Below are 19,049 nucleotides of genomic sequence, written 5' to 3'. Positions count from 1 at the left end.
AATCATCTTGAAGGACGAATATAGAAAAGCATGGTAAGATACAATTGCTTACTATAAAATTAGTCTAAGAAAGATTAAGTATGGCTGCAATACACTTTAATTGCTTCATTCAAAACTGATGAGAGATTATAGCAAAATAAGAAACTCTTTTGTAATGAGGACTCATTTTTCCACTGAGACTTCACCGTAAGAATTACCTACGAAATGACAATATTGCCTACTGACAAAAAATGTAGATTCTAAAATCATAGAGCAGGGCTTCAAAAGGCAGCCAATGAACACTGATAGAAGATGTATAAGGGATACTGGGAGGCAGCTCAGTAGTTAAGAGTGTTTGTGTCCTTAAAGAGAACCAGAATTTAGCTCCCTGTACCTACATCAGGTAGCACAGAACTGCTTATTATTCATGTTCCCAGGAATCCAAAGCCTTTGCCCTACATGGACACTTGTACTCAGCTTGTACAAACTCACACAGAGACACCCATATATATAATTTAAAATAATAAAATAATGAAAATAAAAAAAATTCAGTAACAAAAATGTATAGCAAACAAAGATAGTAGTAAAAGGCTGATTAATTGATACAAAGTTACAGTGTGTTAAAAGCAATAAGTTCTGCTATTGTTTGTTATAGGAGAGTGGCTACAGATAACATTTACACACTATTTATCTGAAAATATCTAGAAGGGTGTCTTCTACATGAATAAGTAATAGACAAGATACTTTTACTTGCTTTTAAGATTTCTCAGTATATACATGCATTGGAGTATCTCACAGCACCTCTATAAAGTACATTTTGTGTGTGTGTGTCTTTTAAAGGATTGGTTATTAAAACAAAACAAAAAAAATAGTTGAGAAAATGACCAAAGAGGCAAAAGACAGGATAAGGGTGTGAAGAACTGCCCAGGCCTTGCTTTATATGTAAAGACTTCTTTACACACGGCACAACCCGACCATGTGAACATAAGGCCACTGTGTTCTTTCTGGGATGACCTGGGTAAATCTGTCTTTCAGCCTTGCTTCTCTCAATTCCCTTGATGAACTCAGAAACAGCATCTTGCAGTTTTGCTGAGCTTGCTCAGTTCTGCTAACAAAAACAAACACTGAAATCATCCAGTTCGTATTCTCAAACCTCTCAATTTTTACCTATATTAGAAATCCTTTCTCAACTTGAACTTGAATTCTCTCAGTTGCCCAAACCTTGATGTCTGTATTTGACACCCCCCCCCCCGTCTCTCTCATTGGCTATAACCCCTCTTTTTCAACAGAGTGAAGGAAGGACAGGTAAAACACAAGAGCAATTATATCTCTTGGTTTAACAATAACTCGAGTTAATGCTCTATGTCTACGTAAAAGGTCCAAACGGCTGCTTTCTCTTGTGCCATTTTTAAAACTCCCTCTGCTGGAGACATGTGGCTGCTGTTTCTTGGTTGTGTGAACACATGTGGTACCAAGCAACCCTTTGGCTTGCTCCTAGTGGTCTGAATACCACCATTTTTACATCCTTTTCTTGTGTCTGGAACTTCTCACCTTCGACTTTTCTAAGTGTGAGTCAGGTGGTACTGCAAAAAATGCCATCCCCGCCCTCCTCCAGTCTCAAGGGTGGATGCGGAGTTTTTCAGGCTTACAGCTTGACTGGCAATAACAAAGAAGCCATCTTCCATGGCCCTCCTTGTCTCCTCTCTGTCTGTACCCCTCTCTATCAACCTCTGCAGAATGTGCAGAGTTTGTATCCCAGCAACAATTCCAAGCAGATGCTTTCATCATTTCAGTGGTCTCTTTCTGGGCTGGCATAACAAAATTCCACATGCAATATATTTCTGAGTGAAAGAAATATGTTGCTTGTGGTTTTGGAGACAGGGAACTCCAAGATGATTAAGATCCTGATGGCTTAGAGTCTGGTGAAGACTCTGCTTCTCTGGTGGATCCACCCTAAAAATTAATCTGTCTATGCACTGTGGCCTCAGTCTATATTTAGTTTTGTTTATAAATTAGGTATTTAAAATATGTATCTAGTATCTCATTTGTTAATTGTTGTAAATATATACTCCACTTTATTTATGCAGTTCTTTACAGCAAATCCTACTACCACATTATAAAACATTTAATTTCATAAGTTTATCAAGGAAAAGAATAGCAGTGCCTCAAATATAATCAGAAGCCTTTTAATTGTCAAATCTACAAATCACCATCTGTCCACTAGATTAAAATTATGAAATCATGAAAGAATTTTAAATACAAACTTCTTATTAAAACTTCTACATTTTTGTCCATCATGTTTAATAATAAATATATTTTTCTGAATTAATGTCTTTATTATTGAAATTTATACCAAAAATTAAATAATGTCACATTCAAAACTTTCTTAGTGAATGAAAAAAATACTCTTCTAAGCATGATGAGTTATGACCATGTGACACCACAATTCTAGTAAACCATTGATTGGGAAAGTCCTGCCATTTATAACTGCCTTGCTAGGATAATAAGATGAGACATTACTTCTGTCTATCACTAGAGCATTTTAGATTATTCAACATAAAATCTAAATTTTTATTTGAAAAAACAAGAAAAATTATTTTTATAGTCTCAAGTAGAAAAAGAACTAAAAAAATAAAAGAAAACTGTCATTATTATTTTTTGAGACAGGTGTGCCTTCATAATTCAGGGCAAAAAAACCTCACTATGTAGACCTGCTGGTCTCAAACTTGTGAAAATCCCCCTGGTTTTATGCTGTTCCATCATGCCACACTAAAAATGTATATATATATATATATATATATGTGTGTGGGTGTATACATATATACATATATATGTATATATATATATATATCAATTTATATATAATTATCTATCTATATCTATATATCTATATGAGTGCCTTCTCAGTAAACAAGGTTTTACACATTATTCCAAGAGATGTTAAAAAAATTCTCTAAATTTAATAATGACATCCCACAGTACAGTTTTTAGTGTGTTGACATAAAAGTCAAAGATGTAAATAAAATCCAAACCAAACCAAAGCAAGTCAGATTAAAAAAAAAAAAAAGCTACACTGCCTAAGCAGGGCCTGTCTCGTCTTCTGTCTCTGACTGTTACCTACTTTGGGGACACTATTCCTCCTACTGGATTGCCTTGCCCAGCCTTAACACGATGGAAGGTGCCTAGTCTTGTTGCAACTTGATATGCCATGTTTGGTTGATATCCATGGAAGGCCTATATTTTTCTGAATAGAAATGAGGGAGTGGATGGGGATGGGGCAGAAAAGAGGTGGGGGAAGGGATGGGGAGGAGAGGAGGGGGGGAAAACTGCAATCATGATGTAAATAATAATAATAATAATAATAATAATAATAATAATAATAATAATGTATTTTAAAATGAAATTAAAGAATTGTATTAAGGTAGTAGAACATGCCTTTAATCCCAGCACTCTGGAAGTACAGGCAGGTGAATCTCTGTGACTGAAAGGCCAGCCTGGTCTGCAGAGCAATTTCCAGGACAGCCAGGGCTACACAGAGAAATCCTGTTTTTAGAAACCAAAAGGTTAAAAAAAAAAAAAAGAATTGTATTACAATCAGATGATAAGAATCTACCCACTAGCAATGTTTGTAATTGTAGTAGATTTTGTAGTAGATTTTCACAGAGTTCTCCTTTATTTGATACAAATTTAAGACATATTCATATTTTCAATCACTGATATTCAGAACCCTGTACAGGGTAGCATGGATCACTTCATAACACTATCAATGGGTTAGGTATTTTTAGGTCAATTTTTAAATATTACATAAACACAGCACATAGAAGTTATGTACATGTAATGTGTCAAGTTAACTGTTAGTATAAAGTTTTCAGATACAAGAACAAATGTATTTCATTTTAAGGATTGTATCTTTTTCAATTTTATTTAGACACATAGTTTCTTAGTATGCACACAACATTTTTTACCTTGGAACACATTTTAACTTTAGGAATAATGAGACATTCAGAGTCATTTTATAATTTAATGTTTAGAAAAGAATGTCAATCCATGATAAAATGAAAATGGACACACCACAACTTAAATTCTTTGAACATCAATTATATACTATTACCATCAGGTGTATTTAGAACCAAGAAATGGGTGTCCCTACTCTCTCTCTGTTTCCATATACAATGGTGTTTCCTGAAATGGCTGCAATTGCGTGAAGGCCATGAGGTGAAATGAGACTCCACCTGAAGACACAAGACAATGGACTAAAAAAAAAAATCACGGCAGGCTTGGGAATAGATTAGCCTTCTGAAGCAAAATATCTTGGAAAACTCCAGCATTTGACCCCTCTATTTTGTTATGTGAAGTAATAGTCTTTCTCCTTGTGTAAATCAAACAATAAGAGACTTCCTCCAATTAGCTCTCTTACTTTTCTATTGCTACCATAAGACACCATGACCAAAGCAACTTATAGAAGAGAGAGTTTATTGAGGACTTACAATTTCTGAGGTTGTGTTCATGACCATCATGGCAGGGAGCATGGGAGTAGGCAGGCAGGCATGAGACTGGAGCAGTAGCTGAGAGTTATATCTTAATCCCCAAACATGAGGAAGAGAGAGGGCAAACTGGGAATGCCACGAGCTTTTGAAACCCCAAAACATGCAACCTATTGGCACATCTCCAACAACGCCATAACATCTTGTCTTTCCCAAATAGTTCCACCACCAGGGGACTCAATGTCCAAATCTATGAACCTATGCAGCCATTCTCATTTAAACTAACACAGGCTCCATAAAATGTATCTATTGTTAAGGCCATTATTGTTATTCTTAATGCAGAAACATTTATGTTGAAAGCTTTTATTTGGTACATGAATGACTATGAAAATGAAGTATAAATGAGGCTTTTAGAAATTGTATCTACTCTTTACTATATATGAATATAATAAAAATAAAACCCATGAGCATAGCAACAATGCAAAAGTTTAAACTTTATGTTAAAATGCATGTTTTGAAATTACAATAAAAGAACAACATTTTGAAACAGGTGGTAAACAGTGTTGTATTTGAAGTATAGAGGAGTAGGGATCAAAACACATGCTTCTACATGTAAGAATGATGGGATTAAGCTATAGTTTAAGCTAAAATATAACATAAAATATCTTCAGATTACCATGCATTTAAGTTTAAAGTTTTATTCAGAGATATAAGAATTAAGAAAAGGGTTTTCTTTAGTATGTTCAAAATTATTTTCCAGAATTTAATTTAATATAATCTTTATAATTATGAAATCTACATTAATATGACATTCTTAATATTTTTGACTCTTCCTTGTTGGTCATGTTTTATCCTATTTTGGCCTTTTTGCGATTGTAAGGTTTTCTGATTAATGCTTAACTCTGTGTGTTAGTGTTCATCTGGTTTTATAAAGAAGTTGATAAATGAAGGGAGGGTAGTCAAGGCAGTTACACGATGATTAATTAGAAATATACTCTAAGACTTAATGTGGAATCACATTTGGTCTGAAGACCAGTTGGATAGGAACCATAAAGTGTCTTTGCACAGGTTTCTTTGGGAAGGGCAGAGGGAAGCATCATTTAGCTTTTGTCCATTTTTTGTTGCAACTGCAATGCATTCTCTAGCTCCAGACCTTAAAGTCTTGAGTTAGACTTGAGGACTACAATCCTCAAGAAGCAGGAATCTTGTAGTTTGCTTCCAACAAATGTTTATTTTGAAATCAAAATGATTTAAAAATGTGCATCATCATGTAACCCTGGTTAGGAGATATGTTGCTATCACTAAGAGTCTTGGAATTTCAAGGTAATCCCTTCTACAGTGTGTAGTCTGCCCCTTCCAGACCCACACAGAATTACAGAGAATATTGTTATTTCATGTTAGTGCTGAGTCAGTTCTCCAAAATGTATCAACCTCTTCAGAGGAGTTCATTTTTAACCTTTCAGCTTTAAAAAAAAAATTTCCAAATTCTTTAGTTTTCAAATATACATGTATAATCAGTGTTCCTCAAATTGCTTTCAAATGGGTCAGATGGAATCCAAAGTATAAATGGGATGTTAGATTTGGCCCTGTCTGAAGCCTAAGAGTGTGGAAGCAGATTATTTTAGTGGAGCCATCTTTTAGAAGACAACGTATACTTTGCTTTTTACCAAGATAGGTGAGAAGTTGTTCAAATATGTCAGAAACCCTTCACTTTCTCAAAGGCTTTTGTGTTCACTGATGGAGTAATTGAATATTAAAATCCCTGTTTGTGTATATAAAAGACTCATTATGCCTCACTGGATGGTCCTCCAGAGAAACTGGTCCAATTGCTTCCATATGTGGAAATGTAGGCTCTAAAGGCAATGCCAATCCTCAGTAGACACAGCTTGTCACTTTATATTAAGAGAAACACCCAACTTTTATCTAAATCACAATTTAAGTTTAAAAATGCATGCCTGGCATCTGGGGCTACTTTTCCCAAGGATGTCTGTAATTGCTGTCTACTAATGATGGAAAGGCAGGGATGAAACCATGACACAACATTTATAGGGAAGCCAACACACGGAAGTTCACTTATTGATTTGAATGATTAGTATTTGAGCTGACATGGAGAGCATTTGAACTCTCCCAACCATGAAACATATGTGTGCTAAAGAACAATTAGCCACAACTAACAAGTGAATTGTCTCTTCAATTTAAAAAATAGACATGGTTTGTAGTCTGAGTGGCTCAAGCTTGAATTCCATCTTAAATATTAGATGAATAAATACTTTCCTATACCTCTCTGATATGATGAGCAACAAATGCAATCATGTACTTACAAAATTAAATAATTGTATGCTTTTAAACCAGCTTGAGGGAAGTCCCTCAAATATGTGGCATCTATTCTATCAAAAACTTTCAAATATTGGTTGTCATGCATTCCTATATTTTGCAGCTATTGAAAAAGCCTCGAAAGTCAATAGATTCTAATATCAAAATACAGACCATTGAATGTTTTTTTCTGACTTTCTTCAAGTCCTATTAACTAGCTGATAAAAGGTTCACCTCAGTTTGTGAAACATTGATTTCCCTCTAACCTTGATACAATCAAGTTACTATATCTGTACAACACACAGATAACATATATCAAGACATATTTATTCATTATAAATCTAGAAACACTTCAATTAAAATTTGAACAATTAGCTTTTTGCCATGATTAAGTGCCATCGTTCATCTCACCTTTTTGGTTTACTTGTTTACTCACGTTTTTATTTCAGTTCCTCTTATCTCCAGCACCATTTTCACTTTAGCTCTTTCCTTGCCTCAGTTAAATTTCTTATGGGAAATACTGTTTCGGTTACGTTGAACCTGGGATTGATTTGGATCCAATCCTTGTGCCCTTTACCCTGTGTCACTGTGGCTCAAGATCCCATCATAGAGGGATATAGATGCCTTTCAGACATCTCACTAGTGGTGTTTAGGCTTCCAATCTGCCCTTTCTCCAGGCAGATGTTTCTCCCTGTCTGCTCTCTATGCAGCATTACCAGGAATCATGGTCCTTAACTGTCTTCCCACATCTGAGACCTTTCAGTGCTTTTCTCTCAGTGAGACATTTCTCTACTTTCTTGAAACAAAGCAGGGATTTCTTATCTTGGAGAAAAGCTTTGGCTTGACCTTTGTCCTACCTTCCAACCACTCTAGATTCTTTTCTTTTTAGTTCTTTCTGTCCTTGATTTAAAAGGAGTTTCCCTCTTTACCATTAGTTTATTAGCATCCACTACAAAACTCTGTTGTTTGCTTTGTTTTTTTTTTTTTTTTTTTTTTTTTTTTTTTTTTTTTTTTTTTACTCTTTTTGGGGGCCTGCCACCCAGCTCCCAAATGAATCATCCATGGAAGCTTATTCTTAATTATAAATGATGGGCATTAGCTTGGCTTGATGCTTGCCAGCTTTTCTTAACTTTAAATTATACTGTCTATTTTTTGCCTCTGGGATTTTCCTTTTCTATTCCTGTATATCCTTCATTGTTTCTTATTCCGTGGCTTGCTGTGTAGCTGGGTGGCCAGACCCTGGATTCCCCTTCCTTCTCCGGATCCTTCCTTCTTCTTCTCTACTCCAGATTTCTCCTTCTACATGTTCTCTCTGTCTACCAGCCCCACCCATCCTTTCTCCTCTCTTGCTATTGGCTATTCTGTTCATTAGACCATCAGTTGTTTTAGACAGGCACAGTAATACAACTTCATAGTTTAAAAATGCAACATAAACAAAAGTAACACACCTTAAAATGATATTCTATAACAAAACTCAAATGATGTTTTTCCTATCCCCATGCTTACTCCTCAATAATTTTGAAAATGATACTCAGAGGCCCTTAAACATGTGCTTTAATGGGTTATATAGGGAATGTAAGTGAGATTCATGTGGTTTTGTACTACACCAGTGGTTTTCAAATGTGGATCTTGATCCCTTTGGAGTTGTGCAACCCTTTCACAGGGACTGCCTAAGACCGTGGGAAAACACAGATCTTTACATTACAATTACTGACAATAGCAAAATTACAGTTATGAAGTACTAACGAAAACCATTTTACGGTCAGGGGCCACCACAACATGAGAAACTGTATTAAGGGGCTGCAGTACCAGGAAGGTTGAGAACCACTGCCACTGAATTCACAAGCTAAATTCATTTTCTTGGCTGTGATAGACCAAGTCACCCCCATTTTTTTTGATAGCTGTTTAAGTCACAGCCTCTTTTATATCCACATTTAATTCCAAATATTAACTCTTAAATCACACATTACCCTTTTTTAAAAAATATTGTTTCAAGTGTCAGGGTCTACTGACACAAATGATCAGTTTATGCCTCCAGGTGTGCTGGAAGACAAGACGGTGATTGTGTACATTTTTAAACAGTATGTGGAGCCTTTCTTCATTGGACTTCTGTTCAATATGGAGTCACTCACAACTCACAGCTAAATAATTCCAAGCTATGCATAGGCTGAAAGCTACTGTCATATAGGCCTAAAATAATCCAGGGAAGACCCTAGTGTTCTCACTATCAAAACAAAGTTGTTTTGTTTTTTGTTTTAGGCCTGTGTTTATTCCCTTATTCTCGAAACCTCCTTCCTCTGACATGGTGGAAGGTGGCATATTACACAGAACTAACCAATATATTTCTCGATGGGGTGTGGAAATCAGACAGCAGTGTGTTTGTTCCTTGGGGAAAAACCATTTACTTCCATAATTTTAATTTACACCTCTATGTCGGTGACTTTAGAATATATCTCTTTGAGGACTATTTATTTACCCAAATATCTGCTCAATACTTCACTTGAAGCTTTACAATTGTTCCAAACTAATATGAATTATAAACTTTAATTACATTATTTTGAAACCTTATCTATTTACCAGGTTTATAATCTGTCTTATGTCAATAAAGATCCTTTATTCCTTTGTGCATTGGAAACAAATCTCAAATTTTTGATAATTTCTTTTTATAAATAATTAACATTGTTTTCTTTCAATATTCTGAACATTTGTCTTTCTAAGGTATTATCAGTTTACAGGTAGGGCATTCCTGTAACATTTTGTGGGCTTCTGTGCTGATGAGAAAACCCTTTACATTCAATGATCATGGACATTTTTATCTCATCTAAACATTGGTTTAAAAAATGCAATAGTTCTAAGTGTCCTAAGAAAAATAGTCAACCTAGACAGGCATGGTGAACCCACATCTGTATTCCCAAGATTCTCGAGCAGAAGCAGGGTATCCCTTCAGGATTAAATACAGTCTAATCTACACAGTGATTGCCAGGTCAGCCAGGCCTATGTAAACAAAACCCAGTTTCAAGCGAAGAAACACACACACACAAAATGGTGCTTCATTTCCTAAGACTTCACAGTTATTATATTTGTTATCATAATTTACATGCACACTAAACTAAGAATTTGAGCAAAATCGTAAATTGGTTCATAAATGCAGTGCATCTCAGAACTGAAAGAGTTACACTCAGCAGTGTGAGCTGTAAATGTAGACATGTCAGACACAGAATCTGATTGGTTATAGAACAGCACTTGCCTTGTTTAGATATGGTCAGCTGTTTGCTGGCTACAGAACAGCTTTTGCAACTATCAACAGCCTAGACCTTTATAAAATACTTGTTCCTCAGTCACATTCAAACTGTTGATGAAGACATACTTTTGATCTCATTACAAAGGAATGGGAAGCCAGGCCCTGAAGACAGCCTCAGGTCTGTGTCTCCTGCTTATTTAATCCAATATTTCTTCCTTCATTAACAATGGCCAAGACTCTTTGTCCCAGCTAGTTGATCCATATTTCTGGGAGAATATATGATCGCTCATTTACATCTTCCTTTCCCTTGACCCCTTTTGAGAACCTTTACCTTGTATCAGCATCAAATCTGACTATTATAAAGAAACAGCTTGTTTCTTTATAATAGCCAATCTCTGAAGCCCATCTTTTGTGATACACTCCCAATGCAACAGTAGGTAGAACCAATTATTTTATTTAAAAAATAGAACACCAATAAGCTTTAGTGCGGTAAATAGTGAGGAAAGAGTGATAAACCAGAGCAGGTTCTTTTCAGGCCAAGGAAAGTTGTGCGTTGTTTATTCCCTAATTCTTCTGCTTATCCAGAGGATGAAGGAGAGTATGAAGTGCTTGTATCTCTGAGTTCTTCCGCAGAACACTTGCCTTACAACTCTTTGTTCCTTCTCTTTGGAACTGATTCCACTTAGCACTGCAGCACATCTGCATTTTATTAATCTTGAGATGGTTACAAGAGGCTCAGTTTCTCTTTGAATCTGATTATCTATTTCACATTTTTTGGCATCCTCAGAACTGCAGAGTTAAAAAGGAGACTTTAGCCAGTCTGAGCAATTTGTAAGGATAATTGCTTCTCAGTTGGGATGTCAGACATCTAACACTGATTCTTTTCACCGCCTTGCCTTTTTATCAACTTTCGTTTATTCATGAAAGAAATTTTACCAAGTTTGCTCAGGGGCACAAATTGTGCAAGAAACTTGAGGATACAGGTAACAATAAATCATGTTTCCTTTGGATTTCTTTCAGCTATCTTCACTACTTGGTACTTTCATAAAAATTAAAATTTTGTTGGTTTATAACCTTTCCTTCCTTCCTTTCTTCCTTCCTTCCTTCCTTCCTTCCTTCCTTCCTTCCTTCCTTCTCTCTCTCTCTCTCTCTCTCTCTCTCTCTCTCTCTCTCTCTCTCTCTCTCTCTTTCTTTCTTTCTTTTTTTCTTTCTTTCTTTCTCTTTCTTCCAAGACAGGGTCTTTCTGCAGAGCCCTAACTGTCCTGGAACTCACTCTGTAGATAGGGCTGGCCTGGAATTCAGAGAACTGCCTACCTCTGCCTTCCAAGTGCTGGGAATAAAAGCATCTATCACCACTGCCCTGCTTGTTTTATAACTTTTCCTAAAAGGAGTAATGAGAAAAGAGCAAAGCCTTCTGTTTTCTCTAAAGGCAAAAAGCAGGGTGATGATAGTCACGCATGCTGGTTACTAATGAGAACGAAGAGACTCTTTTTTTTTTTCTTAAGCTAAATTTATTCATTTGTTTTAAATCCTGACCACAGTTTTCCCTCTCTCCTCTCCTCCCATCCCTGCCCCCACCTTCCTTCTGCCCCCGCTCCCCTCCCCAGTCCACAGTCCACTTGTCCTGTTTCAGTTAAAAAATGGACACACCTCCCATGGGTGTCAACAAAGCATAGCATATCAAGTTGAGGTAGGACTAAGCCCCTCCCTTATATTAAGGCTTGGTGAGGCAACCCAGTATGAGGAATAGGTCTCTAAAAACCTGCCAAAGCATCAAGAAGAATCTCTGCTCCCACAGCCAGGAGTCCTACAGGTAGACCATGCTGTACAACTGTCACAGATATATAGTGACCTAGGTCAGTCCCATGCAGGCTCCTTAGAATATATATATTCTCATTTATGTATGACAAATTGACGTCTTTTTAAAAAAGAAACTCTTGACTTTATTGTTCCTTTTTTCTTTGTTGTTCTTAATGAACCACAATCAGCTGGTGTGATGTCTCAGAGGGTAGAAGTGCTTGCCCCCAAGGCTGGAAACCTGAGTTCGATCCCTGGGTACATATGATGGAGGTAGAGAACTGACTCCCACAAGTAGTTCTCTTAGCCCTTGATACAGACCATAGCATATGTATGGCCACACACACACTCCTACACACATAAAAACACACAAACAACTAAATAAATAAATAACACTTAATAATGTAATGACATTTTTAAATAATCCAAATCAACCCCAACATCCAAGATAAGAAAACAAATCAGGCACATGGGAATGCAGTGTTTTCCCAAACAGTATGCAATTTTTATTACAAACTCCTAGGACAATTTAAATTTCTAGTTAGTTAAAACACTATTTGAAAAGTTATTTTTCTAAGAAAATCGGTATAGCTTGCAAGGTCAGAACACATGCAATTAAAATATTGTAAAATAAAATGAAATAATTATTATATTATTAAGGTTCAATGGTAAAAAAATAATTTGCCATCAAAGCAACATGTGGGTAAATCCTTGAAATATTCTTATCTATGTAGATAGTGATTTTACAAAATTGCAATGGAGTTTAGAATGGGACCTTAATGATTAGATGGAACTGTGTCTTTGCTTCAGGCAATATGTCTAAATCAACAACCCTCTAAGACAGCTACTCCTCTATCTAGTGCCCAGAGGAGCAGTACTGCCTATACTTCTTACACAGTCATGCTCTGTTTTGTTACTCTCATGGCATCTGGCTTTTTTTTTTTATCTCAATGGAATTTTATCTTCCCCTTAGATGTGTAAAGTGTTTTAAAGATCAGAAATCTGAATGATTTGTGGCTCATTCTTAACTTCCTATTTAATTGCAAAACTTTCTTTGTTTGATTCTTTAAATATAGTTACATTTTACATTTTAATTGGTTAAAAAAATGCACCCCTCCCACACATTCTATTCAGATAGCAAGATGATGGGCACATGCAGAGGGCTCTGACTTATGCTCTCATATCAACTGTCTTCCTGTGCTTACCTGTCTTCAGGAACTGCTGAAGCTGCCTCCACAATCTGTGGGTAGGTTTTGAAAGTTAATGTTTAATTGGAGCATCAAAGTTCTTTTTCTTCCCCTCAAGTTGATTTTAGGATGATTTACAATGACAAAACTACAATTCTGGTTTCTTAAAGGTTCCTAAAACAAACAAAAGGAACTACTTTAACAGACATCAAACATACTTTTTTCTCCTCAATTGTTTACTGTTAACCCAATCTGAGCTATTTAGATTAGAAACCGTACAATAATGAGATGAAGATTCTCTAAGGGGGGGGGGGGGAAGAAGAGTTATGGCTCAATTGCATTACCTTTTGTAAATAGTGCTGCCAGTTTATTTAGATTTTTTAAAATCTTTAGCAAGAACAGATTATTTTGATAAATTATTCATATTTCTGTACTTTGCACCATCTTATAATTTGTATATCTGGCAGCAACATGGGCCGTTCATTCAGACTTCAGCATCCTTGGTCAGACCAAGTGGCCAAAGGCTACTTCATTATTAATTTCATCTCAATAGGGTGATTATCATACTAAAATGAAGCATTATCCCAGAAATATGCTTTCCTGAAGCAATAACTACAAGAGGCTTAACCTAAGAACTTGTAAGCACATAAATTCTTAGTTAATTTTTAATCTTTCTCTATTTGGGTAGTATCTATGTCTAAGAACATAGCTCAGTTTTATAAGAAGATATGAGAGTATGGTTTTATAAGAATAGAGAATAATAATTCAGACCTTGATTGAGCAGCTCATTGGCATTTAGGATAAATTTTTATCAGCCTCTAGTATCTTATTTTAAAAAGATGTGTAACTCTTGGAGGGTTTGAAAGGTGTTATATTGCTGGTCCATATTTAACTGTTGAATTGATGACTATGGACTTCTCTCACAGTTTATGTAAAAGACACTGCAATTCTATCTTTATTTCCTGCCCCAACATTTAATTATTTTATTAGGGCAAGTGTGAACATGTTTTGTAATTTCTTTCACTCTCAAGCATGAACAGTGAGGAGCCTCTATCCACACCAGTCACTCCCGTGGTCTGGTCACAATATGCTACCACATGCCACGACAACGATGACAAGTCACCTTTCATTCCGGTAAAGAGGCAAAGCTTCAGTCATAGTACTATCAGGTGATGCTTCCTCCTGTAGGTGTCTAACCCCCCATATCCCAGACTTCCATCCTCAGTTTCTTCAATGGTCTCTCTTGGAAAAGTAATCATGATACATTGCTTTTTCAGAAGGATATTAGTAATCTAAGCACCATTCTGGAACCTTGGAGCACTCTATCCCTCATAAGAGGTGCATGCCCCCAGTAGAGTCAGGGAAGATATATAGCTGAGGATACTGATTTTTCCAGAATTATTCTTCTGCCTCCCTCAGTAGCTGTGTTGCCTTCACCATATTCTCATTCTTATGTTCTTTAAACTGGGCTCTCAACAAACATGTAAAGCCCCAGTACTTGTCCCTGTAGATAGACCATGATTGGAGGTGGAGCATCATGCAATGAAAAGTTGCAGTACCTTCTGCTGATGGATCAGGTCGGGGGGCAGAACACAGAAGACCATAAAGACTCACCTTCAGCGAGCTTCTATATTTAGTTCTCATGTTTAACCTAAATATCTTGTGTACTGCAAAACCTACAAGTGGTTGATTTTGAACTTTCTTTTTCTTGAAAATCAGTCAGAGAAATTTGATCCATAATTTGCCTGATGAAGAACTGCTTTCTTCTTGTTCTAGTGAGATATTAATAGTTCCATTTGTATCACTGTTGTCTGGTCCCAATATTATCTATTGCAAATGAAGTTCTGAAGTTTAAAATGAAAAGACTTTCTGCTAAATATATGGTCAGTTTATAAGGAGCAAGGGAGTTAGGTTGGACATTTTTGTATCTATCTGGTCAGTTGAACTTCACTATTATCATTAGATTTTTCTGTGCAATTTCTTTTGGGTTTATTAGAGATAATTTTGTCAGTAGTTCTCTAGGTGCTAGAGTTACTGAGATGAGTAAGCAACAGTTAGCAACCATAGGGGATGTGTAGACTAGTGAGAAGAAAGAGGTGTGTAAGTAATTTAATGTATGACTACTCAGAGACTGAAATCTTGCCTGCCATGCCCAGTGGAGTGGGATTAAGGAATAACAAATGTGCAGACCACAGTATCAGTACTAATTTCTTGCCTTAGCACTTGCTTCTCTTCATTGCATTTCCCTCATCAGGTTGTTCCTTTGTTTAATGGACTCTTTATTATTTATTTTATTGTCATTTGCTGAATTGAAGGATCTAATACATTATTCAAGTATTTCTCTCTCATTACCATTTTTGAAACAGTAATTCATCTCTCCTCTTTTACTCTAAAAAAATAGCTGTAATAAATGCAGTGGAATTTTTTCAGATGTGGAGGAAACCCTGAAACAATGTTCGGATGCAAACCTGTTTCTCGAATGATCCTACTGTCCAATAGCCAGAGGCAAACACTGAGGGTTCTATTGTAGAAGCTCGTGTGCTGCTTGGAATTATGTGAAATTTATATCTAACACTAATTGAAGTCAAAATACAAATGGGGACCCATAAATGACAAGCTTGAAACAGTAAACTAGTATTTCAATCGGTAGCAAAAAGTGATTATTTGATTAAATTCATAGTGTCTTAATATTGTTTCAGTTCTGCTAAATCAAGCTTTTCCATGCCTATGGATTCAAGAGGTTGTAATATTTGGCTCAAGCAATCCATGACAATTTATTTATCTTAGTATGTTTTGGGATATTTAGAATAGTGACTTGTTTGATAATTTCCTATTAAATCACAGTAAAAGAATTATGTTGACATTTTAATGTGGGACAATACTTTTGTTACAATTCAAATTTTAACCCCTCCCAATGTTTTATGGTACTGGATAGATTAAATACAGGGGCTATACATACCAGGCCATAATTTTATGGTGTAAATATTAATTATCAATTCCAGGACTATTATAATATTTGAATGACATTCTGATCATTAATTTTTTATTTAAAATTATATCCTTTGATGCAAAGATATGCATATAAAATTATCAAAAAGGCTAATAACAAGGTAGAAAATTAATTGGAAATTTTTCATTGGGTTATATTGGTTGGGATAATACAGAGGAAAATACTTGCTACCACTTGGGAACTTTTCAGTGATTGTCAGGAATATGTATCTCATTATATTATTTTTGTTTTTTCTACAATTGTTTGGAATTCTCTTTAGTATAGTGTTAGTTTCTTTTCTTTGGCAGAAATCAAAAAGGAGGCAGAACACGTACCTTTGTTGGAAATCTGCCTGTATTTAATGTGTATTTAATTGTGTGAGTTTGGGTATGGAGTTCTTCTGTTATATATTCATGGTCTCAGGGTTGAGTCTCCTCTTTAAACATGAAAACAGTTCTCTTGAAAACAGGAGTGCTGTGTCCAAGCAGATGTCAGAGCTGATCATCTCAGCATGTGTCCTTGGTAGCTCTGAGGCTGCTCCTGTTGCTGAGTGGACACACATTGGCAGAGTTGTTGAAAAGGCATTTGGTTTTGTGCTATTAGCTTTTCCTGACATGCAGTTCATGTAAGAGGTTGTGATTTAGCACACATTAACTTAAGAGCTTGAGCTCAGAGAAGGACTACATTGAATTGTGAGAAATTCATGCTACTATTATGACCCTGAGATTTGCTTCTGTTGAAATTGCCCTTTTACAGGTAGACATTGCAGACTATCCCTTTAAAAATGAAATTTGGAGGCCATAATGATGGCTCAGCAAACTTTCAAAAGCACTTGATATTCACACAGAGAGCCCCAGTCAAATTCTAACATCCATGTGATAACTCACATCTATATGTAACTCTGATTCCAAGGCACTGAACACCCTCTTCTGGCCTCAGAGAACATCAGGCATTCATGTAGTGCACATACCTACATGCATGCACAACACTCACATGCATGAAGTAAAATAATTAAATCCAAAAATAAATGAACTTTCATCCAATAACAGTATTGGCAATAAATCAGTATGCATTAATAAACCTATGTGCTTTTCTGGTGAGGGGACAGATGCAGGCAAATCTCAGAGAGGGAACCAGAGCAGAGTAGAAAGAGAAGCCGATGGAAAATGAGTCCTAAAATATCCGCTCATCCGCGTATAACTGACCTTGCAGAGGGAGAGGTCATTCAAATGAGTCCTGAGCAGTCAGAAGCCAGGTTTTGAATACAGAACTATAATAATAATAAATAATAATCATAGCTAAAACTATAGGTACTCCTTTAATATAAATAACTGAAGAATTAGTACTTTTGTTATGGTGGTTATGATAAAATGAAAAATTATCTCTGCAACAAAAGACAAAATATTTCTGTTTTTCCCAGGACATGTAAATATTATAATTATGACTTTGTTGTGTCAGATATATATGGTGAGAGAGGGAGGAAGGAAGAAAAGTAATTGTATATGTACATGTGTGTTCACATGTGTATATGCATTTGTGTGTGTGTGTGTGTGGAGGACATCTCGTGTCAATTCATAGTGACACAGTCTACCAGTTACTTTTAAAACAAGTTCTCTGATTGTCTTAAAATGTGCCATGAAGACTAGACTTGCTTGACAGTAAGCTCCATGGATCTGACTTTGTCCTTCAGTGTTATACTTATGTGTGTCCCCTTAGAGTTTTAGTTACAAGTGCTTACCACCCAGCTATCATCTGTGAACCTTTAGGCTCAAACTCAGGTCCCCATGCTTTCCAGGCAAGCACTCTACCTACTGAGACATGCACACAACCAAGCTTATTGTTCTTTGTCAAAGTATTTTGATGTGGAATTGTTTCTTGTTAATAGTACTTTTATTTATTCTTGAAAATTTTTGTATGTGTATACAATATATTTCAACTATATTTGGCCCTGCAGCCTAACTTCAGCTCTACTGTGGGCCTCCAAGACAACATTGCTCATTCCCAACTTGATGTTCAATTTGTTTGGTTTTAAAGATATGTTTTTATTATTTTTAGTGTGTGGGGGGGTTAGGGGGTATGTGTGTGTTTGTCTGTGTGTGGTCATGGGTATTTTAGTGTAATTGCCCTCAGAATCCAGAGGCAACAGATCACCGAGGAACTAGAGTTCTTTTTAGGTACTGGCAACAAAGCTCAAGTTCCCTGGAAGAGCAGTGCCTGACAATGTACTCAATGGTTGCTGAGAGAAGGAGAGTCAGGGATAAAGCACATGATAAGTTCTTCAATTCCAGGTTGTCACCCCTGCACATGTAGGAATAACAAAATTACCGAATGAAGTTGGTGTGTGTGTGTGTGTGTGTGTGTGTGTAACAATAATAGTTAAATATGAAAATGCCATGAATTTGAGAGAGGAGATTGGTGTAAAAAGAGTTGGTAGGGGAGAAGGCAGAGTGGAAATATTGTAAATACAATTTTCATGAATTAAATTCTCAAATAAATTCTTTTAGATTTTTTTCCTCATTCTTTTATAGATTGTTCTGAATCATTTATTTGCAGTAACTCTTTTGTCTTTTTTTCCCCTTTTAGAGCCAGGCAAATCTCCTGAAGCCAAACAAACAACTGCAAAAGTCACAGCACAAGGTAGGTAATCAACACTTTAAAAATACTTTTTCCTCTCTTCAGTCCATTGCACTTTATTGACAAAGCAAAAGCTGTTTATTGCAGAAGGTCGCCATCTGCTGGTTGATCTTCTGCAATAAACAAACTGTTGCATGTTCTTTTTTTAAAAAAAATGAAAATAGATTTCTTTTTCATACAGTATATTCTGATTATGGTCCCACCCCCTCAAGTGTTCCAAGACCCTCCTCCCCCTCCCCACCCACACAAATACACACCCTTTCTTACTCTCTTTCCTTAGGAAACAGACATCTAAGAAATAGAAAAAAATATAAAATAAAACAATTATACCCAAATGGAACAAAACAAACAAACAGCAAAACACAGTCGACTAAAAAGCACAACCTCTACAAATATAGACATAGATATATGCACATTGGAACACA

At 36.0% G+C, this 19,049-nt stretch overlaps 1 protein-coding gene and 1 pseudogene across 20 annotated transcripts in view; one reads left to right on the top strand and one right to left on the bottom strand.

The window, feature by feature from the left end:
* Positions 1-19,049, top strand: part of Trdn (triadin) — a 373,213-nt gene that overhangs the window by 205,421 nt on the left and 148,743 nt on the right. For all 20 annotated transcript variants that reach the window (XM_076552516.1, XM_076552525.1, XM_076552513.1 and 17 more), the window contains one exon: positions 18,574-18,627. In XM_076552516.1, the coding sequence (XP_076408631.1) occupies positions 18,574-18,627 (54 nt within the window). The remainder of the gene's footprint in view (positions 1-18,573; positions 18,628-19,049) is intronic.
* LOC143268988 (NADH dehydrogenase [ubiquinone] 1 beta subcomplex subunit 9 pseudogene) lies at positions 14,121-14,605 on the bottom strand (annotated as a pseudogene).

Source organism: Peromyscus maniculatus, chromosome 16, assembly GCF_049852395.1.
Source record: "Peromyscus maniculatus bairdii isolate BWxNUB_F1_BW_parent chromosome 16, HU_Pman_BW_mat_3.1, whole genome shotgun sequence".
NCBI lineage: Eukaryota > Metazoa > Chordata > Mammalia > Rodentia > Cricetidae > Peromyscus > Peromyscus maniculatus.
This window is presented reverse-complemented; position numbering and strand designations above follow the sequence as displayed.